Source organism: Somniosus microcephalus, chromosome 2 (genome assembly GCF_052327205.1).
Source record: "Somniosus microcephalus isolate GS21.2 chromosome 2, FLI_Smic_1.0, whole genome shotgun sequence".
In the NCBI taxonomy this organism is placed as follows: Eukaryota; Metazoa; Chordata; class Chondrichthyes; order Squaliformes; family Somniosidae; genus Somniosus; species Somniosus microcephalus.
In genome coordinates, this window is record NC_140988.1 from 271,054,331 (window position 1) to 271,081,481 (window position 27,151).

The 27,151-nt window shown below is 45.9% G+C and overlaps 1 protein-coding gene across 5 annotated transcripts in view; it reads left to right on the forward strand.

Moving 5' to 3' along the window:
- The window catches only part of dhx29 (DEAH (Asp-Glu-Ala-His) box polypeptide 29), a 147,917-nt gene extending 135,569 nt beyond the window's left edge, over positions 1-12,348 (forward strand). For 3 of the 5 annotated variants that reach the window (XM_085972169.1, XM_085972182.1, XM_085972200.1), the window contains 2 exons: positions 103-199; positions 10,485-12,348. In XM_085972169.1, the coding sequence (XP_085828295.1) occupies positions 103-199; positions 10,485-10,540 (153 nt within the window). In that variant the 3' untranslated portion in view covers positions 10,541-12,348. Of the gene's footprint in view, positions 1-102; positions 200-4,521; positions 4,598-10,484 lie in introns of those variants that run through there. The other 2 variants (XR_015074354.1, XM_085972191.1) reach the window with 2 other exon arrangements.
- The last annotated feature ends 14,803 nt before the right edge of the window (positions 12,349-27,151 follow it).

Consider the following 27,151-nt stretch of genomic DNA (forward strand, 5'->3'; position numbering starts at 1 on the left):
TTGCAATCAGAGGTCAGATTCAAAACTTTTTAGAAACTTATATTTGTAGTCTAAATGGAATTTTCAGGATTGTTTTATATATACAAATTTCTAATTTTTTAGGCTCATGTAAGGACTGGAATCATTTTTAAGGAGCTGAGAGCATTAATTGAATCTGTTCTCCTGAAGAAACTTGAAGATCCTAAAATGTCAATTGAAGGTAATTTAAGTATATTTATCCCTGTTTTTAGGAGATGTTATGAATCCTATTTATAAGGTTGATTTATTTTTTGGAATTATTTCTGATATAAACGCTTCATTCCTGATTGGATGTGAATCTAGGACGTGATGAGACTTCTAAACTGCCCCTTCTCACACTCCTGTTTTCTACCCAGCTTTAATTTGTGCTGTCATAACCAATTTTTCAGATTACTATTGTAACAAAAATCAAATGCTATTTTCTACTGCTTTGCAACATGCACACCAGGTCTATGTAGTGAAGTCACCGGGTGAAGTATATTTCATAATACTACCGCCCTCCCTCAGCTGATGAATCAGTACTCCTTCATGTTGAACACCAATTGGAAGAAGCACTGAGAGTAGCAAGGGCACAAAATGTCCTCTGGGTGGGGGACTTCAATGTCCATCACCAAGAGTGGCTCGGTAGCACCACAACTGACCGAGCTGGCCGAGTCCTAAAGGACATAGTTGCCAGACTGGGTCTGCGACAGCTGGTGAGGGAACCAACAAGAGGGAAAAACCTACTTGATCTCGTCCTCACCAATCTACCTGTTGCAGATGCATCTGTCCATGACAGCATTGGTGGAAGTAACCACCGCACAGTCCTTGTGGAGACGAAGTCCCGTCTTCATGTTGAGGATACCCTCCACCGTGTTGTGTGGCACTACCACCGTGCTAAATGGGACAGATTTCGAACAGATCTGGCAACTCAAAACTGGGCATCCATGAGGCGCTGTGGGCCATCAGCAGCAGCAGAATTGTATTCAACCACAATCTGTAACCTCATGGCCCAGCATATCCCTCACTCTACCATTACCATCAAGCCGAGAGATCAACCCTGGTTTAACGAAGAGTGCAGGAGAGCATGCCGGGAACAGCACCAGGCATACCGAAAAATGAGGTGTCAACCTGGTGAGGCTACAACACAGGACTACTTGCATGCCAAACAACGGAAGCAACATGCGATAGACAGAGCTAAGCGATCTCACAACCATCGGATCAAATCAAAGCTCTGCAGTCGTGCCACATCCAGTCGTGAGTGGTGGTGGACAATTAAACAGTTGACAGGAGGAGGAGGCTCCAAAAATATCCCCATCCTCAATGATGGTGGAGCCCAGCACGTGAGTGCAAAAGACAAGGCTGAAGCATTTGCAACTATCTTCAGCCAGAAGTGCTGAGTGGATGACCCATCTCGACCTCCTCCTGAGGCCCCCAGCATCACAGATGCCAGTCTTCAGCCCATTCAATTCACTCCACGTGATGTCAAGAAACGGCTGAAGACACTGGATACTGCATAGGCTATGGGCCCTGACAACATTCCGGCAATAGTACTGAAGACTTGTGCTCCAGAACTAGCTGCGCCCCTAGCCAAGCTGTTCCAGTACAGCTACAACACTAGCATCTACCCGGCAATGTGGAAAATTGCCCAAGTATGTCCTGTCTACAAAAAGCAGGACAAATCCGACCCGGCCAATTACCGCCCCATCAGTCTACTCTCAATCATCAGCAAAGTGATGGAAGGTGTCGACGACAGTGCCATCAAGCGGCACTTACTCAGCAATAACCTGCTAACTGACGCCCAGTTTGGGTTGCGCCAGGGCCACTCAGCTCCTGACCTCATTACAGCCTTGGTCCAAACATGGACAAAAGAGCTGAACTCAAGAAGTGAGGTGAGAGTGACTGCCCTTGACATCAAGGCAGCATTTGATCGAGTGTGGCATCAAGGAGCCCTAGCAAAACTGAAGTCAATGGGAATCAAGGGGAAAACTCTCCATTGGTTGGAATCATACCTAGCACAAAGGAAGTTGGCTGTGGTTGTTGGAGGTCATTCATCTCAATCACATGACATCACTGCAGGAGTTCCTCAGGGCAGTGTCCTAGGCCCAACCATCTTCAGCTGTTTCATCAATGACTTTCCCTCCATCATAAGGTCAGAAGTGGGGATGTTCGCTGATGATTGCACACTGTTCAGCACCATTCGAGACTCGTCAGATACTGACGCAGTCCGTGTCCATGTGCAGCAAGACCTGGACAACATTCAGACTTGGGCTGACAAGTGGCAAGTAACATTCGCACCACACAAGTGCCAGGCAATGACCATCTCCAACAAGCGAGACTCTAACCATCTCCCCTTGACATTCAATGGCATTACCATCGCTGAATCCCCCACTATCAACATCCTGGGGGTTACCATTGATCAGAAACTGAACTGGACCAGCCATATAAATACTGTGGCTACAAGAGCAGGCCAGAGGCTGGGAATTCTGCGGCGAGTGTCTCACCTCCTGACTCCCCAAAGCCTTTCCACCATCTACAAGACACAAGTCAGGAGTGTGATGGAATACTCGCCACTTGCCTGGATGAGTGCAGCTCCAACAACACTCAAGAAGCTCGACACCATTCAGGATAAAGCAGCCCGCTTGATTGGCACTCCATCCACCACCTTCAACATTCACTCCCTCCACCACCAGCGCACTGTGGCTGCAGTGTGTACCATCTACAAGATGCACTGCAGCAACTCGCCAAAGCTCCTTCAACAGCACCTTCCAAACCCGCGACCTCTACCACTTAGAAGGACAAGGGCAGCAAACGCATGGGAACATCACCACCTACAAGTTCCCCTCCAAGCCACACACCATCCTGACTTGGACCTGTATCGCCGTTCCTTCACTGCCACTGGGCCAAAATCCTGGAACTCCCTAACAGCATTGTGGGTGTACCTACACCATATGGACTGCAGCGGTTCAAGAAGGCGGCTCACCACCATCTTCTCAAGGGCAATTAGGGATGGGCACTAAATGCGGGCCTAGCCAGCGACGCCCACATCCCATCAATGAATAAAAAAAAAGCATACATCGTAGCCTTGTGGTGAACTGCATGTAACCAATCTTGTTTAAGTTAGAATTGGCTCTTAACTTACTGAATAGAAAACTTTGTGAATAGAAAGCATATGGAATCCTAAGCACTGCAGATATTGCTGGTGCTGGCCATCTGGGATTAGCTTTTGTTTCCCTTTCAGATGTTCCTTTTTAAAAATGAGTTCTCTGGATATGGGTGTAGCTGGCAAGATCGGCATTTTATTGCCCATCCCAAATTGCCCTAGCAGCTGCCTTGAGCCACTGCAGTTCATGTGGTGAAAGTATCACGATATAAGGCTGTTTGGTAGGGAGTTCCAGGATTTTCACTTAGCGACAATGGAGGAACGGCGATATTCAAGTGGAGCTGAACATTGTGTAGTCATCAACAAACTGCTCCAGTTCTGACCCAACGATGGAGGGAAGCTCATTGATGAAGCATCTGAAGATAGTTTTCCCTAGGACGCCGCCCTGAGGAACTCCTGCAGCGATGTCCTAGGGCTGAGAATATTGACCTAAAACAACCACAACCATCTTCCTTTGTGTCAGCCACTGGAGAGTTTTCCTCCTGATTCCCATTGACTTCAGTTTTACGAGGGCTTCTTGGTGCCACACTCGGTTGAATGCTGCCTTGATGTCAAGGACAGCCACTCTCCCCTCACCTCTGGAATTCAGCTCTTATCTCCAAGTTTGGGTCAAGGCTGTAATGAGATCTGGAGGCAAGTGGCCCTGGCAGAACCCAAACAGAGCTAACAAATACCTCAGTTGTAGTCATCTGTATATTGTAATAAATCACTTCAATATGGTGAAATATCAAAACCTGGGTCAGGCCTATTACAGGTCTTTGTGTCGCTACACCTTCCCTCACCACTGTTCCATGCAGGCCCTGGCTCGAGAGTTGAAGTCCCTCGGATCTTTAGGTCTGCATGGCTCTGGTAATAGAAGGAACTCTAGGAGATGTTCCATTGTTTGAGATGCATCTCTACAGTCATAGTGTCAGTTTGACTGTATCTCCACTTCTGCATGAGTTCTCTGCAGTGGCCGACCCCAGTCCTGAGGTGATTGAGACACGGCCAAGTCTCACTGGCTCCTATTGGAAGAGATTCCTCTGGATCAAAAGATAGCTTGTGTGGCTTTGGCTGTAGATCCTTTGACCAAGCATCTAGTCTGCAGCTGTGGGGATTACATTACAGGTTAAAGTAACAAGTATTCATTGGCAAACTAAAACTATACAATAATCGTTCATAAAAGTCACAAGGGTTTAATTGTTCTTTTGAATCTCTGATCAAGTGAAGATAAACTTTTGCTGCACAAAACTTCTTAAAATACTGGAAATGAAATATGTTTTCTTCTTTCACTCCAGTAGCCTTTCTTGCAGATGAAGTTTTTTCGAATAGCTAAAGATGCCATTTTTATTAACAATATTTTTCTTTTCATGCAATTTCAGTCAGGCTATGACAAGCTCAACATTTATAAACAGAAGCAATGTGGTTGAAATTTGGCAACTTAGATCTACAACTCAAGTAACAATCCTTGATGTACTTCAAAGTCTTCCTGTCTGAAGAACATAATCTATTTTAGAAATCCTTTGATATCATTTCCATGATTCTAGCCAAATACTAATTGCCTGGCTCAGGTCAAGAAATATGGTTCGTAATACTGCAGTACTTAATCGTTATTGAACCACGTCATCGGATGCTAGGATGATTTCCCAGGGCCAGGCACCACCTTGGATTTAGCAGTAGTCATTGAATGTAGTAATTTTTTAAATGTTGGTTTTGAGCAGTATATTCATTGCACTGCTGCGTTTGAAAATATATATATTTCAGTTGGGATAGAAAGAGTTTAGGGAGTAATCCGACTATGATCTTAGCCAACATGATTCCAAGCCTGTGGTGCTATTGAATTGGCCACAAGGAGGTGTTTGAGATCTGTGCAGATTAAACAAGTCAAGTTGATGAATTTGTTGATTTAATATCAGCAAAAAGTAATGAAAAAAATAATGGGACTTAAGATAGACAAAGTTCCAAGACCTGATGATTTCCACCTCAGGATATTAAAAGAATAGGTGAGAAATTGCAGCTGGATCAGTAATTTTCAGCGCTCTTTAGATTCAGAAATTGTGCCTTTGGATTGCAAAATTGGAAATGTCACTCCAATATGCAAGAGAGAGCTAACAACAGACTTGTCAGTTCATCACCAATTGTGGGGAAGTTACTGCAATCTATCATCAGAGACAGAATGACAGAGTGCTTGGACATGTACCAATTGATCAAAGAGAGTCAACATGGATTTGTGACTAGTAGGTCATATCTGACTAAGCTAGTTGAATTTTTTAAAATAAAAACAAAATGCTGGAAATACTCAGCAGGTCAGGCAGCATCTGAGGAGAGAGAAACAGTCAGAACTTTTGCATTAGTTGAATTTTTTGCTGAGGTTACAAGCAATGGTGGCTAGGGGAGTGTATGGATGTTGTCTATGGACTTTCAGAGGCATTTGATTACGTTCTGCAAAAGAGATTATGAACAAAAATGAGAGTGCACGGAATTCGAGGTAACCTTGTTACATGGGTCAGTAATTTGTTGGGAGGTAGGTGACAGAGACTAGAGATAAAGAGAATGTTCTCTGATTAGTGGAATGTGACAAATGGTGTTCCCAAGGATCTATAGAATTATGTACAATATACAGCACAGAAACGGGCCACTCAGCCCATCTAGTCTTTGCTGGTGTTTATACTCCACACGAGTGTTCTCTCATTCCATCTACCCCATCTCAGCCTTTCAGCATTTCTTTCTACTCCCTTTTCTCTGATGTGCTTGTCTAGTTTCCTTTTAAAAGCATCTAAGTTATTTGCCTTAACCACTTCCTGTTGTAGCAAGTTCTGTATTCTAACCACTCTGAGTAAAGACATTTCTCATTATTTCCCTATTGGATTTATTAGTAACTAGCTTGTATTTATGGCCCCCAGTTTTGGATGACTGGAGCCTCAGCTTTTCACCATATATATTAGTGACTTGGATGAATAAATAGAGAGTTACTTATCCACGTTTGCAAATTATACTAAGTTAGGAGGCACAGTAAGTTGTGTTGGTGGAAGCAGCAAGTTACAAAGGATGGAGACAGATTAAATGAACAGGCAAAACTATGGCAGATGGAGTTCAATGTGGGGAAGTGTGAGGTCATCAACTTTAGATCTGAGAAACACAAATTGGAATTTTTTTTAATAGTGAGAGACTAGGAGCTGTGGAGAAGCAAAGAGATTTAGGTGTCCACGTACACAAAAAAACTAAAAGCTAGTGCACAGGCACAAAAAGTAATCAAAAAGGCTACTGGCATGAAGGCCTTTATTTCCAGGGAGCTGGAATTCAGAAGTGATGCTTCAGTTGTACAGAGCCATGGTCAGACCTCATTTGGAGTACTGCGTTTTGGGCACTGAACCTCAGGAAAAATGTATTCACATCACAGAAACCCCACAGTGCAGATAGAGGCCATTTCGGCCCATCGAGCCTGCACTGACACATATCCCACCCGATCCCCGTAACCCCTACACCAACACATATCCCACCCTATCCCCACGTATTTAATCCCCCTAACACTAAGGGTCAATTTATCATAGCCAATCATCCTAACCCGCACATCTTTGGACTGTGGGAGGAAACCGGAGCACCCGGAGGAAACCCACGCAAACACGGGGAGAATGTCTGTGTGGAGTTTGCACAGTCACCCGAGGCCGGATTCGAACCCAGGTCCCTGGCGCTGTGAGGCAACAGTGCTAACCACTATGCCACCATGCTGCCCTGGCAGTGGATACAGCACAGAGTGATACCAGGGCTTAGAGTTACATTATCAGGACAGGTGGCATAAACTTGGCTTGTATTCCCTTGAGTTTATATGGTTGAGGGGGAGATCTAATCAAGGTGTTTAAAATGATAAAGGGATTCGCTAGGGTAGATACAGAGGAACTATTTCCTCTGATGGGGGAATACAGAACAAGAGCTAGGAGTGAAACTAGAAAGCACTTTTTCTCACAAAGGGAAATCTGGAGCTCTTCCCCCAAAAGGCTTTGGATGCTGGGTTAATTGAAATTTTCAAGACTGAGATCGATACAGCCGATTAAGAACTTTTGAAGTGTTGTCACTGTTGTAATGTAGGAAACGTGGCAGCCAATTTGCGCACCACAAACTCCCACAAACAGCAATTAAATAAGTGACCAGATCGTCTGTTTTAGGTGTTGATTGAGGGATAAATGTTGGCCAGGGCATCAAGAGAACTCTCCAATATTCAGGAATATGATTTTGAAAGTTAATTTGTTTTACCTGTTTCCGAAATGTATTTTGTTACGGCTATCAGTTGATCAGAGAGCGCCAGCATGGATTTGTGAAATTCGTGCCTGACAAACCTGATTGAATTTTTTGAGGAGGTGACTAAAGTAGTGGACAGGGGAATGTCTATGGATGTTATTTATATGGACTTCCAGAAGGAATTTAATGAAGTCCCACATAAGAGACTGTTAACTAAACTGACATCACTGACTCCAAGGGCAAAAACACCAGTCCCCCGGTTAGCGATGCCTCCCTTCCGGAGGAGCTTAACAACTTCTACGCTCGCTTCGACAGGGACAACAGGGAGCCGGCTACCAAAGCCTTGCCACCCCCGGAAGACCAGGTGCTCACTCTGTCGACCTCCGACGTGAGGGGTGTTCTACGCGGAGTGAACACACGAAAGGCTGCTGGACCGGATAGCATCCCTGGACGGGTACTCAAGGAATGTGCTGATCAGCTGGCTGATGTCTTCACCGCCATCTTCAATCTGTCATTGGCCCAGGCAGTAGTCCCTACATGCTTCAAGACCGCTACCATTATTCCTGTGCCAAAGCAAACGGCTGTGACGTGCCTGAACGACTATCGACCTGTCGCACTCACACCCATCATAATGAAGTGTTTCGAGAGACTGGTCTTAGCCCACATCAAAGCCAGTGTTCCTGCCTCCCTTGACCAACACCAGTTTGCCTATCGTGCAAACAGATCAACGGAGGATGCAATCACAACTGCTCTACACTCGGCACTGAATCACCTAGATGGTAAGGAGACCTACATCAGAATGCTGTTCATAGACTACAGCTCAGCATTCAACACTATCGTCCCCAACAAGCTGGCCACCAAACTCCAAACTCTTGGCCTGAACACTTCCCTCTGCAACTGGACCCTGGACTTCCTAACAAACAGACCCCAGTCTGTCAAATTAGGTAACCACACCTCCCCCCACCCCCCCCCCCCCCCGGACCCTGAACACGGGGGCCCCACAAGGATGTGTGCTGAGCCCCCTCCTCTACTCCCTCTTCACCCACGACTGTGTGGCTGTTAATGGTTCCAACACCATCATCAAGTTTGCGGATGACACCACGGTAGAAGGCCAGATCACCAACAACGATGAGTCAGCCTACAGGGAGGAGGTCCAGCATCTCATGAAGTAGTGCGCCGATAACAACCTGGCCCTTAACACCAAGAAAACCAAAGAAATCATTGTGGACTTCAAGAAGTCCAAAGGCGGAAGTCACACTCCCATCCACATCAATGGGGCTGTGGTGGAAAGGGTGGACAGCTTTAAGTTCCTCGGAGTCCACATCACGGAAGACCTCTCCTGGTCCCTCAACACCTCCTCTCTGGTGAAGAAGGCCCAGCAGCGCCTATATTTCCTAAGGAGGCTGAAGGGATGTAATCTGTCACCCCTGATCCTCTCTAACTTTTACCGCTGCACTATAGAGAGCATCCTGACTAACTGTATCACAGTATGGTATGGCAGCTGTAGCTACTATGACCGGAAAGCCCTGCAGCGGGTAGTCAAAACTGCCCAACGCATTACCGGCACCCGGCTACCGACCATAGAGCACATATACCAGAAACGCTGTCTACGGAGGTCACGGTCCATCATCAAAGACCCTACCCACCCCAGCCACAGTCTGTTCGCCCTCCTGTCATCCGGGAGACGCTACAGATGCATTCGCACCCATACGACCAGATTTAGGAACAGCTTCTTTCCCAGGGCTGTCATCCTACTGAACTCCACAAATAAACTCTAAAGCCTGCACATCTGCCAATGCACTTTATTATGGTTATATTTATGTTAATATACTACAAGCCAAATGTATGTTGAATGTTTAAATGTCTTAATCCAAATGTACACTCTCGGGAGCCGCAAGCCTACATTTCGTTGTACTGCACTTGTGCACTAACAATGACAATAAAAGTTGATTTGATTTGATTTTTTTTGGGATTTAAAGTAGAAGCCCATGGAATTGAAGGGAAATTATTGATCTGGTTAGGAAATTGGTTGAGCGACAGGTAGTAGGAATAATGGGTAGGTACTCAAATTGGGAGGATGTGACTAGTGGTGTCCCGCAGGGATCTGTGTTGGGGCCTCAACTATTCACAGTATTTATTAACGACTTAGATGACATAGAAAGTCATATATCCAAATTTGCCGATGACACAAAGATAGGCAGCATTGTAGGCAGTGTGGATGAAAGCATATCATTACAAAGGGATATTGACAGATTAAGTGAATGGGCAAAAGTGTGACAAATGGATTTCAATGTAGGCAAATGTGAGGTCATCCACTTTGGACCACAAAAGAACAGGGTACTTTCTAAATGGTGAAAAGCTAAAAACAGTGGATGACCAAAGAGACTTGGAGGTCCAGGTACATAGATCATTAAAATGTCGTGAACAGGTACAGAAAATAATCAGAAAGGCTAATGGAATGCTGGCCTTTATATCTAGAGGACTAGAATACAAGGGGATAGAAGTTATGCTGCAGCTATACAAAGCCCTGGTTAGACCACACCTGGAGTACTGTGAGCAGTTCTGGGCACCACACCTTAGGAAGGATATATTGGCCTTGAAGGGAGTGTAGCGTAGGTTTATCAGAATGATGCCCGGACTCAAAGGGTTAAGTTACGAGGAAAGATTACACAAACTAGGGTTGTATTCCCTAGAATTTAGAAGGCTAAGGGGTGATCTGATTGAAGCTTTCAAGATATTAAGGGGAACAGATAGGGTAGATAGAGAGAAACTATTTAGCTAGTTGGGGATTATAGGACATGGGGACCTAGTCTTAAAAATTAGAGCCAGCCCTTTCAGGAGTGACATTAGGAAACAGTTCTACACACAAAGGGTGGTAGAAGTTTGGATGCTAGATCAATTGTTAATTTTAAATCGGAGATTGATAGCTTTTTGTTAACCAAAGCTATTAAGGGATATGGGCTAAAAGCGGGTATATCGAGTTAGGTCGCAGATCAGCCATGATCTCACTGAATGGTGGAACAGGCGCTAGGGGCTCAATGGCCTACTCATATTCCTATGACTATAAAAAAAAAATCATCTGTTAAGGTATCACTATTTTTCCTTTCAGATGACGAGATGATACAGATAATTGTGGAACTGATCAAGACTGAAAACACTGACTGAAATGAAGTATGGTTCCCTAATGCCGTGGTATATTTATGTACAGATGGCAAAAATTTATATATATATTTGCCTTTCTTAAAGTCTAGGTTTAAATGATAAATTGAACATTGCAGAGTTTTTTAAAATGTTATTTTAAAATCAATGTACTGTAATGCCTGATTGTCAATAAATGTTGCACTGTGTTGCCAATGGTGATTTTGTTGGGTCTTTTAGTTATCTTATTCATTACTGATTTACTAAGTCCACAGGTTTCAACCCCAATAACTTAGTGTACCTTTTATTAAAAAATAGTGGTTTACTTATCAGGATAAAGAATGTAACACATTTTTACCCTGTTGTCCAGTGTCAACATTAAATACTCTCTGGTCAAGTATAGCACAGGCTAAAGGGAGGTTGAAGCTAATCCTATTCTGCCCCTAGTAATATTTCTTATAGTAGAACCTATTTTAGGTCATTGCCAGAGAAAAGTGTTAAACTATAAACAACATTCAGATTGAGGAGTTCTGATTAGATTGTTACTACAGGTATAAGTTAATTTGAAAACTGGCTCAGCAAAGGATGGAGTGTTTCATTCTGTTTGTACACTAGCTTTTCAATTCCTGGGTCTTGAGTATGAAACCTACCATCCTGATGGAATGAAAATCCCTTCCATCTGTAACGACTGTGCCAATAATGCAGTACCAATTACTGTTGAAAATGGAAGTGCCATATTGGCGGTGGTTTCTTGAAAATGGGAACTGAGGGACACTGTCGAAGACCTATAATCTTCATCTAACCTGCGCAGAGTGAGATTTAGTGCACCAAACCTGCTCCTCCTAACATAGCACTTACAACCTGTATTGTCATTGACCCTCTCCAACTTAATGTTTTGAGGAAGGTGGCAAAACACTTTTTGAAGACAAAACTGAAATTTCATTCTAACTAGCAATATTTATTAAAAACTCCAGGAAAGGTTCTACTGATGTCTAACAGTAAAAGAGCAATTAGAAAGGAAATTATCATGTTAGAGTGACATTGAGGTTATGAAAATAAAATAGTTGAAATTCTAACTGAATGTTTTCTATAAGTTCAGTAGAAAGGATAAAGCACTACAGAAGATATTGCCAGCTTATTTTCCAGTTTTTGCTGCACACCTATTGAAATAGCACCGCAGAGGTATTTGATAAACTAGGAGGACTGAAGACGTAACATGTCCTGGCATTTATCCTAGGGTGCTGATGGGGGGGGAAAAAGACATTTACAGGATGGTATGATAACTGGAAGAATAGGCGAGCACTGATGAGGTTCCGCAGGACTGGAAGCAGACAAATATAACTAATTTAAAAAGGACAACAAAACTGACCCAGGTCTGTTAGACTATCAGTGACAGCTAAAATAATGAACTCAAAACTGGAGGAATACAGTGTAAGAATAAGAAACATGGTCTTAGAAGGAAATAACAACCAATGTATTTGCTTTGAGTATGTTCCAGATAAAGCAGATGGTGGATCTACTGATGGCAGTGTGGCGGAACCACCAGAGGATTACGGACAATTGTATATAATTCCTTTTACAGCAATGTAGTACAGCTGGGGGCTGCACCTTTAATGTATCTGTTAACTGTACTAGGGCTTCTTTCCTGTACTCCGCGTGATGACGTCATGCCGTCCGTCACGTGATCTCTCAACGGCGGGATGAACGTGATGACGTCAGAGCTCGGAACCTTCTAGCAGTTCCAGAGAGGCTTTCAAGCAGACCAGACCGATTTGCATTGTATCCTACAGTTTCCTGTACAGCTTCGTTTGTTCATTAAATTTTATTGTTTTTGATTTTCTGAGTCGATCTCAATTCTTCAGCTAGGAACCTCAGTTCCTACATTGGTGACCCCGATTTCTTCGAACAATTTTTGTTGAAGTTACATCATGGACACTAACGCCGTCACCCTCAAACTGTCGCAATTTTGGGAGCAACAACTGGCCGCGTGGTTTTTTCCAGGCGGAAGCCCAATTTGCAATCCAGGGAGTAGCAGCGGATTCGACCCGTTATTATTACGTGGCCTCTGCCCTCGACAGCCTCGCGGGTCGTCAGCCTCCTCGAGAGTCCTCCGAATGATAGCAAGTACGAAGCTTTAAAAGCATGTTTACTGCAGATTTTCGGTCTGTCCAAGTCGGAGCGCACTCGCAGACTTATCTCCATGCCCGGCCTCGGGGACTCAAAACCCTCAGAGCTCATGAGCCAAATGCTCACGCTTTTGAGCCAGTACAGACGGCCTTGGCCAATTCCGCGATCACGGATTGTGCTGAACTCGCCGCGGAAGCGGATAAAATATTCACCGTCTCAACAATCTTGTACAGCCACGAGGCGCCAAAACTATGCTGAACTCGCCGCAGAGGCGGATATAATATGCGCCCATCCCCCACAAGAGCGAATCCTCCTCCTCCTCCTGCAGGCTGGTGTGCATACCATGCTCGTTTTGGCGCGAAGGCCAGAAATTGCCGTCCGCCCTGCAGTTTCTCACCAAAAGAAAAACCTACCTCAAACCAGCGGTTTCTGAGAAGATCAATAAGGCCTAAGGGACGCGCCGAAGCTGCGATGGCCGTCGGGTCCGCAGGGAAACTCCTATACATTACAGACTCCCTGTCAGGGCGACGTTTTCCCTGTGATACTGGCTCCCAGTGCTGTATCCTACCAGCGTCGAAGCTAGATCTTCAATCCGGCGGTCAAGGTCCCCCCCTCGCAGCAGCCAATGGTGCGGCCATTCGCACGTTCGGAAAGCGTAGGGTCCAGTTGAGTTTTGGCAGCCAACGTTTTGTTTGGGAGTTCATTACGGCGAAAGTCTCACAGGCCATCCTGGCGGCAGATTTTGTCTGCGCAAACGGGTTTCTCGTCTATGTCCGACACGGCCGGCTAATCAGTGCCTCCACTTTTCACTCGGTCCTCTGTCACCGAAGCACCGCGCTGTCTTGGTCAGTTGCCTGTGCAGTCCCATCTCCAAATGAGTTCTCTCATCTTCTCAGTGAGTTCCCTGAGCTCACCAGGCCCACATTTTCTTCTTCAGTCGCGAGGCACGGTGTGGCGCACCACATTACCACGACAGGATCCCCCGTTTATGTGAGAGTTCGAAGGCTGGAACCTGGTAAACTCGCGGCCGCCAAGGCGGAGTTCCATACAATGGAACGCTTGGGTATTATTCGACGTTCGAATAGTCCTTGGTCCTCGCCATTACACATTGTTCCTAAGCCGGGCGGCGGATGGCGACCGTGCGGCGACTACAGACGCCTGAATGAGGTTACCACACCGGATCGGTACCCAATTCCTCACATTCAGGATTTTTCGGCCCATCTGGCAGAGAATTCCATCTTTTCCAAAGTAGACCTCGTCCGAGGCTATCATCAAGTGCCCGTGCATCCTCGGGACGTCCCCAAAACTGCCGTCATCACACCTTTCGGGCTCTGAGTTCCTTCGGATGCCGTTTGGGCTGAAGAATGCAGCACAAGCCTTCCAACGTCTCATGGATTCCGTGTTGCGCGATCTGCCGTTCATCTTCGTCTACCTAGACGACATCCTTATTGCCAGTAACAGCACGAAAGAACACATTACGCACTTGCGTACCCTTTTTTCTCGTCTCAGCCAACATGGCCTTATTATCAACCCAGCCAAGTGCCAGTTTGGGTTGCACAGCATTGATTTTCTGGGACACAGAATCACCTCAAGGCGCCGTCCCGCTGGCCACGAAGGTGGAAGCAGTCACCTTGTTCCCTCGTCCTCAGACCGTCAGGGCCCTCCAGGAATTTCTGGGAATGATCAATTTTTATCATCGGTTCATCCCCAAGGCAGCATTGTTGATGCAACCTTTGTACGAGGCCCTCGGAGGTAAATCGGGCAAAGACCCGATCGATTGGACACCCCAGATAGACCAGGCTTTCCTCGACACTAAGAACGCTTTGGCTGCTGCGACCATGTTGGCACATCCCCTTCCGGGCGCAACCATTGCCCTTACCACCGACGCATCTGATTATGCCATCGGGGCAGTACAGGAGCAGTGGGTCGACGGCACATGGCAACCACTGGCTTTCTTCAGCCGCCAATTGCGGAAGAACGAATGCAAGTATAGTACGTTTGATAGGGAGTTCACAGAATCACAGAAACCCCACAGTGCAGATAGAGGCCATTTCGGCCCATCGAGCCTGCACCGACACATATCCCACCCGATCCCCTACACCAACACATATCCCACCCTATCCCTATAACCCCACGTATTTAACCCCCCTAACACTAAGGGTCAATTTATCATAGCCAATCAACCTAACCCGCACATTTTTGGAGTGTGGGAGGAAACCGGAGCACCCGGAGAAAACCCACGCAAACACGGGGAGAATGTGCAAACTCCACACAGACAGTCGCCCGAGGCCGGATTCGAACCCGGGTCCCTGGCGCTGTGAGGCAACAGTGCTAACCACTATGCCACCGTGCTGCTGGCATTGTTTCTGGCCATCCGCCATTTTTGCTTCCTACTGGAAGGACGCCCATTCGCGGCTTTTGTAGACCACAAGCCACTTACTTTTGCGATGACCAAGACAGTGGAACCATGGTCGGCACGGCAACGTCATCTTACGTACATATCTGAATTTACAACCGACATACAACATGTCTCGGGCAAAGACAACCTGGTGGCGGATTGTTTCTCCCGCGCCCAGCTCCACGCAGTACACCTGGGAGTCGACTATGTTGGTTTGGCAAAAGAACAGAAGGCAGACCCTGAAGTGCAGGCATACCGGACCGCACCTTCCAGCTTACAAGTGGCTGATGTCAGTTTCCAGGCCGCAGGGACCACTCTCCTGTGTGACATCTCGATGGGCGTCCCACGTCCAATCGTTCCAGTCGAATGGCGCAGGAGAATTTTCGACACTATCCACGGGTTGTCACACCCTGGCATGAGAGCGTCACAACGACTCATGGCAAAGAAATTCGTCTGGAAGGGCATGCATCTCGATGTCCGTGACTGGACCAATACCTGCGTGAGTTGCCAGAAGTCCACGATATAATGCCATGTTAAGGCCCTAGTCGCCACTTTTCTGGTTCCGGAGTGTCGATTCGACCATGTGCACGTGGACCTGGTTGGTCCTCTCCCTTCCTCTCGCGGGTACACTCACCTCCTCACCGTGGTAGACTGCACCACCAGGTGGCCAGAGGCAATTCCTTTGGTTGCCACCACAGCGGCAGACGTCTCCAGAGCCTTCATCTCGTCGTGGGTAGCTCAGTTCGGGGTACCAGCTGACATCTCCGACCGGGGGCCTCAATTTACCTCTGAGCTTTGGAACGCCGCAGCTCAAGGTTTGGGCACCAAGCTTCATCGTACCACCGCCTACCATCCACAGGTGAACGGTCTGTGTGAAAGATTCCACAGGTCCCTTAAAGCCGCACTGCGTGCTAATCTCCGTGGGCCTAGTTGGGTGGACAGGCTCCCTTGGGTGCTGCTAGGTTTTTGCATGGCGCCTAAGGACGACCTGCATTCTTCTTCAGCAGAGCTGGTTTACGGCCAACCACTGAGTGCCTGGTGATTTTCTTCCTCCTCACACGGAACCCTGGTCCCCAGCTCAGCAGCTCGTCAGCCACCAGGAAGCAGCTAGGAATTTCATCCCAGTGCCTACGTCGCATCATGACCTGCAGCGCGCCCATGTCCCGGTGGATCTTAAGAGCGTAGAATACATGTTCATTCGGCAAGATGCTCGCAAAAACCCGCTCAAACCGCCTTACACAGGTCCGTTCCGCATCATCTCGTCAGGTGACAAGTCCTTCAGTCGACGTCGGCGGTAAGCCTGACCACGTCTCCATCGACCGGTTGAAACCGGCGCATCTGGATCTCAGTGAACCAGTCGTCGCCGCTCAGCCGCCTCGTCGTGGTCGTCCACCGTCGACTGCCGGTCCAGTACAGCCACAGTCATCCGGCGAGTCGCCAGTGCCCGCCTCACCGGGTCGACCACAGCCAGCCTCTTCTTGTCCTCCGCCTGCGGCGTCATCCCAACCACAACCAACGGCCAGTTCGTCTTCTAGCGCTCCGTCCCAGCTGCCAGGGTATCGCAGTCGGTCGGACAGACTCGTCAGACCCCCTTCTCGCCTTACCTTCTCTGTTAAAAGCAATTCTGTGGGGGCGCATGTGGTGGAACCACCAGAGGATTACGGACAATTGTATATAATTCCTTTTACAGCAATGTAGTACAGCTGGGGGCTGCACCTTTAATGTATCTGTTAACTGTACTAGGGCTTCTTTCCTGTACTCCGCGTGATGACATCATGCCATCCGTCACGTGATCTCTCAACGGCGGGAAGAACGTGATGACATCATGACGTCAGAGCTCAGAACCTTCTAGCAGTTGAGCTCGGAACCTGCTAGCAGTTTTAGAGAGGCTTTCAAGCAGACCAGACCTATTTGCATTGTATCCTGTTTCCTGTACAGCTTCGTTTGTTCATTAAATTTTATTGTTTTTGATTTTCTGAGTCGATCTCAATTCTTCAGCTAGGAACCCCAGTTCCTACAGCAGTTTATTTAAACTCAGAAATTCTCAAAAAATTTGCAGAACAGACTTTTGGGTAAAAGCTAGGTGAATCCACGATACATCATGGGACTGGATAAGAAACTGCTTTAAAAAAAAATAGGAAAGAGAGAGTACATGCAACAGGTGTCATGTCACACCACTCTGATTAGCATGTGGACACTTAATAGTTGTGCACTATTCATAAGACCTGTTTTAGCCATTGCTGTTTTAAGAAACAAATATCTTGGTCGCTGTACAAGGCCTTTATAATTTATTTCTTTGTAAACTCTCTTCCTCTCGACTGACTTCTTTATAATCCTCACATAATTTCAGTTATTAAAACTCTTCCCCCTTTTATAAAGCAGAACCACAAGGACTGCAGCGGTTCAAGAAGGCGGCTCACCACCACCTTCTCGAGGGCAATTCGGGATGGGCAATAAATGCTGGCCTTGCCAGCGACGTCCACATCCCATATACGAATAAAAAAGAACCATGAAGAAAAGCTCAGCAACCATAACTGAAGCAATAGCTGATACAATGTTGGCAAATCTCTAAAAGTTGTTGTAAAAATTTTTGATTTTATTCAAAACTGCAACAGCTTTTGGATCATTATTCCCTCTTTTTATACCACCAAGTATGAGATATAATAATTGCACAGTAGGGCTCCATTTTGGTTCTGGTCATCTTGATTTGGTAATTTTCTAGAATAGGTATGTTGCTTAATGCTTTTCTACTTTATCCCTTCTCCCTACATCTTGCATATAATCAAGTGACAATATTGTGTGTGTATATATAGGAAACTGCTTCTCTTTGAACTACGTATTGTTGGAAATAATAACTGAGATGGTAGTATCGTGGTTATGTTACTGGACTAGTCATCCAGAGGCCTGGACTAATGATCCAGAGACGTGAGTTCAAATCGCACCACGGCAGCTGGGGAATTTAAATTCAGTTAATTAAATAAATCTAGAATAAAAAGCTAGTAACAGTAATGGTGATCATGAAACTACCGGGTTGTCGTAAAAACCTGTCTGGCTCGCTAATGTCCTTTAGAGAAGGAAATCTGCTATCCTTACCCGGTTTGGCCTATATGTGACTCCAGACTCCACAGCAATGTGGTTGACTCTTAACTGCCCTCTGAAACAGCCTAGCAAGCCACTCATCTATACCGAACCGCTACAAAAAACAACAATAATAAAACCGGACGAACCACCAGTCATCAACCTAGGCACTGACTTCGGACACAACAAAGGCAGCCCAATGGACCCTGCAAAGTCCCCCTCACCAACATGTGGGGACTTATGCCAAAATTAGGAGCGCTGTCCCACAGACTAGTCAAACCTGACATTGTTATACTCACGGAATCATACCTTTCAGCCAATCCCAGACTCCTCCATCACCGTCCCTGGGTATGTCCTGTCCCACCGACAGCATCACTTGGTAGCATTGCTACTGGCCGAGTCCTGAAGGACATAGCTGCCAGACTGGGCCTGCGGCAGGTGGTGAGAGAACCAACATGAGCGAAAAACCTACTTGACCTCGCCCTCGCCAATCTACCTGTCGCAGATGCATCTGTCCATGACGGTAGTGGTAGGAGTGACCACCGCACAGTCTTTGTAGAGTCAAAATCCCGTCTTCACACTGAAGACACCCTCCCATCGTGTTGTGTGGCACTACCGTGATGGGCTAGATTCAGAACAGATTATCAGCTCAAGACTGGACATCTGTGAGGCACTGGGTCATCAACAGCAGCAGAATTGCATATCATCACAATCTGTAACCTGATGGCCCGGCATATCCTTCACTCTACCATTGCCATCAAGCCGGGGGATCAACCCTGGTCTGATGAGTGTAGAAGGGCATGCCAGGAGCAGCACCAGGCATACATAAAAATGGGGTGCCAAGCGGGGGATGCTGCAACATAAAACTACATGTATGCTAAACAGCGGAAGCAGCATGCTATAGACAGAACTAAGCGATCCCACAAAATACGGATCAAATCAAAGCTCTGCAGTCCTGCCACATCCAGTCGTGAATGGTAGTGGACAGTTAAACAACTAGCGGGCGGAGGAGGCTCCATGAACATCCTCATCCTCAATGATGGCGGAGTCCAGACAGCGAGAACAAAAAACAAGGCTGAAGCATTTGCAATCATCTTCAGCCAGAAGGGCCGAATGGATGATCCATATCGGCCTCCTCCTGAGGTCCCCACCATCACAGGTATGGTGAACATAGAAACATAGAAGATAGGAGTAGGCCATTCAGCCCCTCGAGCCTGTTCTGCCATTTAATGAGATCATGGCTGATCATCCAAATTTAGCACCCTGTCCCTGCTTTCTCCCCGTATCCCTTGATCCCTTTACCCTTAAGAAATATATCTAACTCCTTCTTGAATATATTTAATAAGTTGGCCTCAACTGCCTTCTGTGGTAGAGAATTCCACAGGTTCACCACTCCCTGGGTGAAGAAACTCCTCATCTCAGTCCTAAATGGCTTATCTCTTATCCTTAGACTGTGTCCCCTGGTTCTGGACTCCCCTGCCATCGGGAACATCCTTCCTGCATCTAGTCTGTCTAGTCCTGTTAGAATTTTATAAGTTTCAATGAGATCCCCTCTCATTCTTCTAAACTCTAGCGAATATAAGCCTAATCGACCCAATCTCTCTTCATACGTCATTCCAGCAATCCCAGGTATCAGTCTGGTGAATCTTTGCTGCACTCCCTCCATGGCAAGAACATCCTTCCTCAGATAAGGCGACCAAAACTGCACACAATTCTCAAGGTGTGGTCTCACCAAGGCCCTATACAACTGCAGCAAGACATCCTTGCTCCTGTACTCGAATCCTCTCGCTATGAAGGCCAACATACCATTTGCCTTCTTAACCACCTGCTGCACCTGCATGCTTACCTTCAGCGACTGGTGCACAAGGACACCCAGGTCTCGTTGCACTTCCCCTTTTCCCAATCTATTGCCGTTCAGATAATAATCTGTCTTCCTGTTTTTGCCACCAAAGTGGATAACCTCACATTTATCCACATTATACTGCATCTGCCATGCATCTGCCCAATCACCCAACCTGTCCAAATCATACTGGAGTTTCTCTGCATCCTCCTCACAGCACACACACCCACCCAGCTTTGTGTCACCTGCAAACTTGGGAGATATTACATCTAGCTCCCTCGTCTAGATCATTAATATATATTGTGAATAGCTGGGGTCCTAGCACCGATCCCTGCGGTACCCCACTAGTCACTGCCTGCCACTCGGAAAAAGACCCGTTTATTCCAACTCTTTGCTTCCTGTCTGCCAGCCAGTTCTCTATCCAAGTCAGTAGCTTACCCCCAATCCCATGTGCCTTAACTTTGCACGCCGATCTCTTATGCGGGACCTTATCGAAAGCCTTCTGAAAGTCCAAATACACCACATCCACTGGTTCTCCCTCATCTATTCTACCAGTTACATCCTCAAAAAATTCCAGTAGATTAGTCAAGCACGATTTACCTTTTGTAAATCCATGTTGACTTTGTCCGATCCTGTCACTGTTTTCCAAGTGCTCTGCTATTACATCTTTTATAATGGACTCTAGCATTTTCCCCACTACCAATGTCAGGCTTACCGGTCTATAATTCCCTGTTTTCTCTCTACCACCTTTTTTAAATAGTGGGGTTACATTAGCTACCCTCCAATCCATGGGAACTATTCCAGAGTCTATAAAATTTTGGAACAGCCTTCAGCCAATTCGATTCACTCCATGAGGTATCAAGAAAGGGCTGAGCACACTGGATAGAGCAAAGGCTGTGGGCCCTGAAAACATCCCGGCTGTCGCGCTGAAGACTTGTGCTCCAGAATTAGCTACACCTCTAAACAAGCTGTTCTAGTACACCTCCAACACTGGCATCTACCCGACAATGTGAAAAACTGCCCGGGTATATCCTGTCCACAAAAAGCAAGACAAATCCAATCTGGCCAATTGCCACACCCCATCAGTCTCCTCGCAATCATCAGGAATGTCGTGGAAGGTGTCGTCGACAGTGCTATCAAGCTCCCTTAACAATAACCTGCTCATCGATGCTGCGTTTGGGTTTTTGCAAGGACCACTCGGCTCCAGACCTCATTACAGCCTTGCTCCAAACATGGACAAAAGAGCTGAAGTCCAGAGGTGAGGTGAGAGTGACTGCCCTTGACATCAAGGCAGCATTTGACCGAGTGTGGCATCAAGGAGGTCAATGGGAATTCGGAGGGGGGGGGAACTCTCCACTGGCTGGAGTCATACCTAGCACTAAGGAAGGTGGTTGTTGGAGGCCAATCATCTTAGCCCCAGGGCATAACTGCAGGAGTTCCTCAGGGCAGTGTCCTAGGCCCAACTATCTTCAGTTGCTTCATCAATGACCTTCCCTCCATCATAAGGTCAGAAGTGGGCAAATTCACTGATGATTGCACAGTATTCAGTTCCATTCGCAACTCCTCAGATAATGAAGAAGTCCGTGCTCGCGTGCAGCAAGACCTGGACGACATTGAGGATTGGGCTGATGAGGGACGTGAATGTTACTTGCCACTTAAGTGCCAGGCAATGATTATCTCCAACAATAGAGGGTCTAACCACTGCCCCATGACATTCAATGGCATTACCATCGCCAAATTCCGCACCATCCACATCTTGGGGGTCACCATTGACCGGAAACTTAACTGGACCAGCCACATAAACACTGTGGCTACAAGAGCAGGTCAGTGGCTGGGTATTCTGCGGCGAGTGTTTCACCTCCTGACTCCCCAAAGCCTTTCCACCATCTACAAGGCACAAGTCAGGAGTATGATGGAATACTCTCCAGTTGCCTGGATGAGTCTTGCCCCAACAACACTCAAGAAGCTCAACACCATCCATGACAAAGCAGCCCGCTTGATTGGCACCACATCTGTTGAGTCTGTGTTTACAAGTGCAGTTATTATGAATGACACGACACAGACAACAGAGAGTAACTAAACAGGTCTTTAGTGATTGAGGGTCAGGGCGGGAACTGAGATACATATTACTCCACAGGGTTTATATACCGGTGTGGTCACTACCGGTACTACAATGTACAGGAGCTGTTAAAAAGTAGTCCTTCACCTTAAGGTATCCTCTTAAGGTAGTACAGGTTACATACACTACAACATCCACCACCTTAAACATTCACTCCCTCCACCAGCAGCGTATCATGACTGCAGTGTGTACCATCTACAAGATGCACTGCATCACCTCCCAAACCGACGACCTCTTCCACCTAGAAGGACAAGGGCAGCAGGCACATGGGAACACCAACACCTTCAAGTTCCCCTCCAAGTCACACACCATCCTGACTTGGTAATATATCGTCGTTCCTTCATCGTCGCTGGGTCAAAATCCTGGAAGTCCCTCCCTAACAGCACTGTGGGAGTACCTTCACCACAGGAACTAAAGCAGTTTAAGAAGGCGGCTCGCCACCATTGTCTCGAGGGAAATTAGGGATGGGCAATAAATGCTAGCCTATCTACTAGGCTATTGAATGCTCAATTTTTATGCAAGTATTAAGGCTGCTGAGGATTCTTGCTGTTACATTTTGTGTGGTAAAACATTTTTGTACAGAAGGACCTGAGTATGAGTTATGTTGGAAAAACTCAGCAGGCCAGGCGGCATCCGTGGAGAGAGAAACAGTTAACGTTTCAGGTCAAAGACCTTTCATCAGAATTGAAAAAAAGCAGGAAATGGAATAGATTTTAAAGCAAGTTTAGGGGCTGGGAAAAGGAGGAGGGGATGAAAGAACAAAAGGGAAGGTCAGTGATAGGATAGAAAGCAGGAGAGATTAAGAGGCATTAAGAGATATTCATCTAGAGCCATCCTTTGTTCCTTAACCTGTCCAATTACCACCTCCTCTTGCCTTGAATATCTCTTAATGTCTCTCAATGTCTCTTAATCTGTCCTGCTTTCTATCCTATCACTGGCCTTCCCTTTTGTTCTTTCATCGCCTCCCCCTTTTCCCAGACCCTAAACTTGCTTTCCATTTCCTGCTTTTTTCCAGTTCTGATGAAAGGTCTTTGACCTGAAACGTTAACTCTGTTTCTCTCTCCACGGATGCTGCCTGACCTGCTGAGTTTTTCCAGTTATTTCGGATTTCCAGCATCCGCAGTATTTTGCTATCGTATGAATTATGTTGAAGTGTTACTTTTAAATTAAATTGAGCTCACCAGGCTTTAAAAATGCTGTCTGCAGTATGAAGCTGGGGTTGTTGAGGGAGATGCAAGTGAAAACCAAATGGACCAGTGTATGGAATGCTGTTTCTCACATACCACTCCAATCTGAAGCAGTGGAGATTGTTGCGTATTTTCTGTGAACCATCCAGGCCGAGAAGCAGTTGCATGGGATTAATTGCCTGTGTGCAGGTCATTTTAGCATGGAGATTCAAAGTGGAGCATGCCACAAGATCCATGCATGCTAACTGTGGGTGAGAAGGGCACTTGATCTTGGTATTATTTGCTGGGGCTGCTTTTACTGGTGGTGGATTTGAGAACTGCTACAATGTGTTATCGGGGACGTTTCTGTATTTAGTCACCATTTGAATCTAGTGACCTCCTGTAGGTTCGGAATGCCTGAAAAAGGTGTTCTCCTTTTCTGGTTTTTAATTTTATAGGGACGATCACAGGAGACTTGAGGATATTGGAATTTTCATTTTATTTCACTGAGGTAGGAACTCCAATTTATTTTCCTAAGTTTAAGGAAGGCAGATTTAGAGGGTCGGTACAGTGCTCTGTCACAGCATGATGATTGAACTTCACTGTATTTACGGGTCTCACAACATGACCCTCACTGTGCTACCTACAGATTCAGTTCCGTTGGAATATTGCCACACATTGTTTTTAATGTATGTATTAAGCTGTGAGGAGGACACAAGGAGCCTGCAAAGGGATAAAGACAGGTTAAGTGAGTGGGCAGTAAGGCGACAGATGGAGTATGATGTGAGGAAATGTGAGGTTATTCACTTTGGTAGGAAGAATAGAAAAACAGAATATTTTTTAAATGGTGAGAAAATATTAACTGTTGGTGTTCAGAGAGATTTAGGTGTCCTCATACAGGAAACACACAAAGTTAGCGTGCAGATACAGCAAGCAATTAGGAAGGCAAATAGCATGTTGGCCTTTGTTGCAAGGTGGTTGGAGTACAAGAGTAAGGAAGTCTTGTTGCAATTGTACAGGGCTTTGGTGAGACCACACCTGGAGTACTGTACACAGTTTTAGTCTCCTGATCTGAGGAAGGACATACTTGCCTTAGAGGCGGTGCAACGAAGCTTCACTAGATTGATTCCTGGGATGAGAGCGTTGTTCTATGAGGAGAGATTGAGTAGATTGGACCTATACTCTCTGGATTTTAGAAGGATGAGAGTTGATCTCATTGGAACATATAAGATTTTAAGGTGGATTGACAGGGTAGATGCTGAGAGGTTGTTTCCCCTGGCTGGAGAGTCTAGAACTTATGAGTCTTAGGATAAGGGGCCGGCCATTTCAGACTGAGATGAGGAGGAATTTCTTCACTCAGAGGGTTGTGAATCTTTGGCATTCTCTGCCCCAGAGGGCTGTGGATGCTGAGTCGTTGAGTATATTCAAGGCTGAGATCGATAGATTTTTGGACTCTAGGAGAATCAAGGGATGTGGAGATCGGGCGGGAAAGTGGAGTTGAGGTCGAAGATCGGCCATGATCTTATTGAATGGCAGAGCAGGCTCGAGGGGCCATATGGCCGACTCCTGCTCTTAATTCTTACGTTCTTATACCCATGTTATATTCCCTATATTTCTATTTGTAGATTGTTATGGAAATAGCACATATTAGGTTTACTTGCCTAATTAGCAATGAACTTTCCAATGACTTGTTTACACATGTTCCTAATGTATTATTTTGAGTGAGTTAAATACCATTCAAAGCCTCACAGATTAAAACTCAGTAATGGTGAAGAGTTAGTGCAGGTTAATTTCATAACAGTAGGTGGCAGAGTAACACCAGATTTCAATGCACTATTGGAACTCCAAAAGATATATTATGGTCGCACATTTTCCATGTGTTTGGAAAGATTTGACTGATATCAATTATAATATGACTAAGTGAGTTGGTAGTATAATTACATTAATGCACCACTCACCCACTGCACCTTGTTAGTTACCAAAAATACATTTCCCATAACTTCAAAGTAATGTGAAAAGTTGTCAACTGACTCGGTTTCTTCGTAAAATTGGGAACAAATTCTCAAAATTAGATACCTAATTCATACATGCACCATGCTGGACTTGTATAACTTGAGAAACTCGTCAGTGCATGAAGGTTTGCATAAAAATGTACCGTAGTACAATCTAAGCAGTTCCTTATTAAAAATGTTGGAAATTGCCATTTACCCAAACTTATGGTCTGTTATGAGCTATACATATCAGGGAATCAATATGGTACAACTGTGTACACAGATGGATATATATTATTCCATGGCATTATTCACCCGGCCTCCTGGTCAACATTCCTCTGTCAACTAGAAACTCCAAAGACAGATTAACTGTTTATTCCTCTCATTTACGTTTTTGGAATTTGCTGTGTGCAACTTCTCTGCAGCTTTCATCTACATAATGGCAGTTACTACACTTCGGAAGTAATTCCCCTATTATGAAGCGCTTTGGGATGTCCTGAGGAAGTGATGAAGTGGTATATCAAGGCAAGTTCTTTCTTTCCTTTGCACTTTAAGCATTTCATCGATACCACCAGAGTACAGTAACCAATTGTCATAAACCTTAGGAAGTATTTACATTTTTATAAAATTATTGGTGAGTTTCTTTGCTAATAACACTACATGAACATAGTATGGAAAGAGATGAGGCCATTTAGCTCAATAAGCCCATTCCAATAACAAGGTTGGGAAAACATTTACTTCAACTGGCCATAAATCTGACAAAGTTGAATGTTGGGTGATTCTGAGAAACATTTAGGACTGGTACCATTCCTATCCAGTCATAACCAGAGATTCACCTGCAATGACTTCTCTTCTCGCTCCTGCACCGTTACCTAGAGTCCCCTAAGGATCTAGCCTAGCCCCCTCCTATTGCTCATCTACATGCTGCAGCTTGGTGCCATCGTCTGAAAACACAAAGGGTTTCGACCTGAAACGTTGACTCTATTTTCTCTCCACGGATGTTGCCTGGCCTGCTGAGTTTTTCCAGCATTTTCTGTTGTTATTTCTGAAAACACACATCAGGTTCCACATGTAGGCTGTTGACACCCAGCTCTACCTCATCACCATCTCTTTCGATCCCTCCACTGCCTCTGATTTCTTACACTGCTTGCCCGACATTTGATATTGGATGAGCAGAAATTTCCTCTAACTAAACATTAGGAAGACCAAAGTCATTGTCTTCAATCCCCACCACAAACTCAGTTCCCTAGCCACTGACTCCATCCCTCACCCTGGCAACTGTCTGAGGCTGAACCAGACTGTTCGCAATCTTGGTGTCCTATTTGACCCCGAGATGAGCTTCCAACCACATATCTGCACCATCACTAAGAACGCCTATTTCCACCGCCGTAACATCGCCTGACACCGCCCCTGCCTCAGCTCATCTGCTGCTGAAACCCTCATCCATGCCTTGTTACCTCTAGACTTGACTATTCCAACACACTCCTGGTTGGCCTCCCATTTTCCATTCTCCATAAACTCATCCAAAACTCTGCTGCCCATATCCTAACTCGCACCGAGTCCCGTTCACCCATCACCCTGTGCTCGCTGACCTACATTGGCTTCCAGTTAAGCAATGCCTTGACTTTAAAATTCTCATCCTTGTTATCAAATCCCTCCATCCGCTCCTTCCGCTGTTGCGCTTGGCTTCCACTTGCTCCCGGCGAAGAGACTCGAGGTGTTCGGTGCCTTCCCGGATGCTTCTCCTCCACTAAGAGGCACAATGGACATGATCTTCACCGCGCGTCAAATGTAAGAGAAATGCAGGGAAGAGCACCAACCACTGTACATGGCTGCCTTTGACCTCACAAAGACCTTCAACACTGTCAACCGTGATGGATTATGGAGTGTCCTCCTCAAATTCGGCTGCCCTCAAAAAT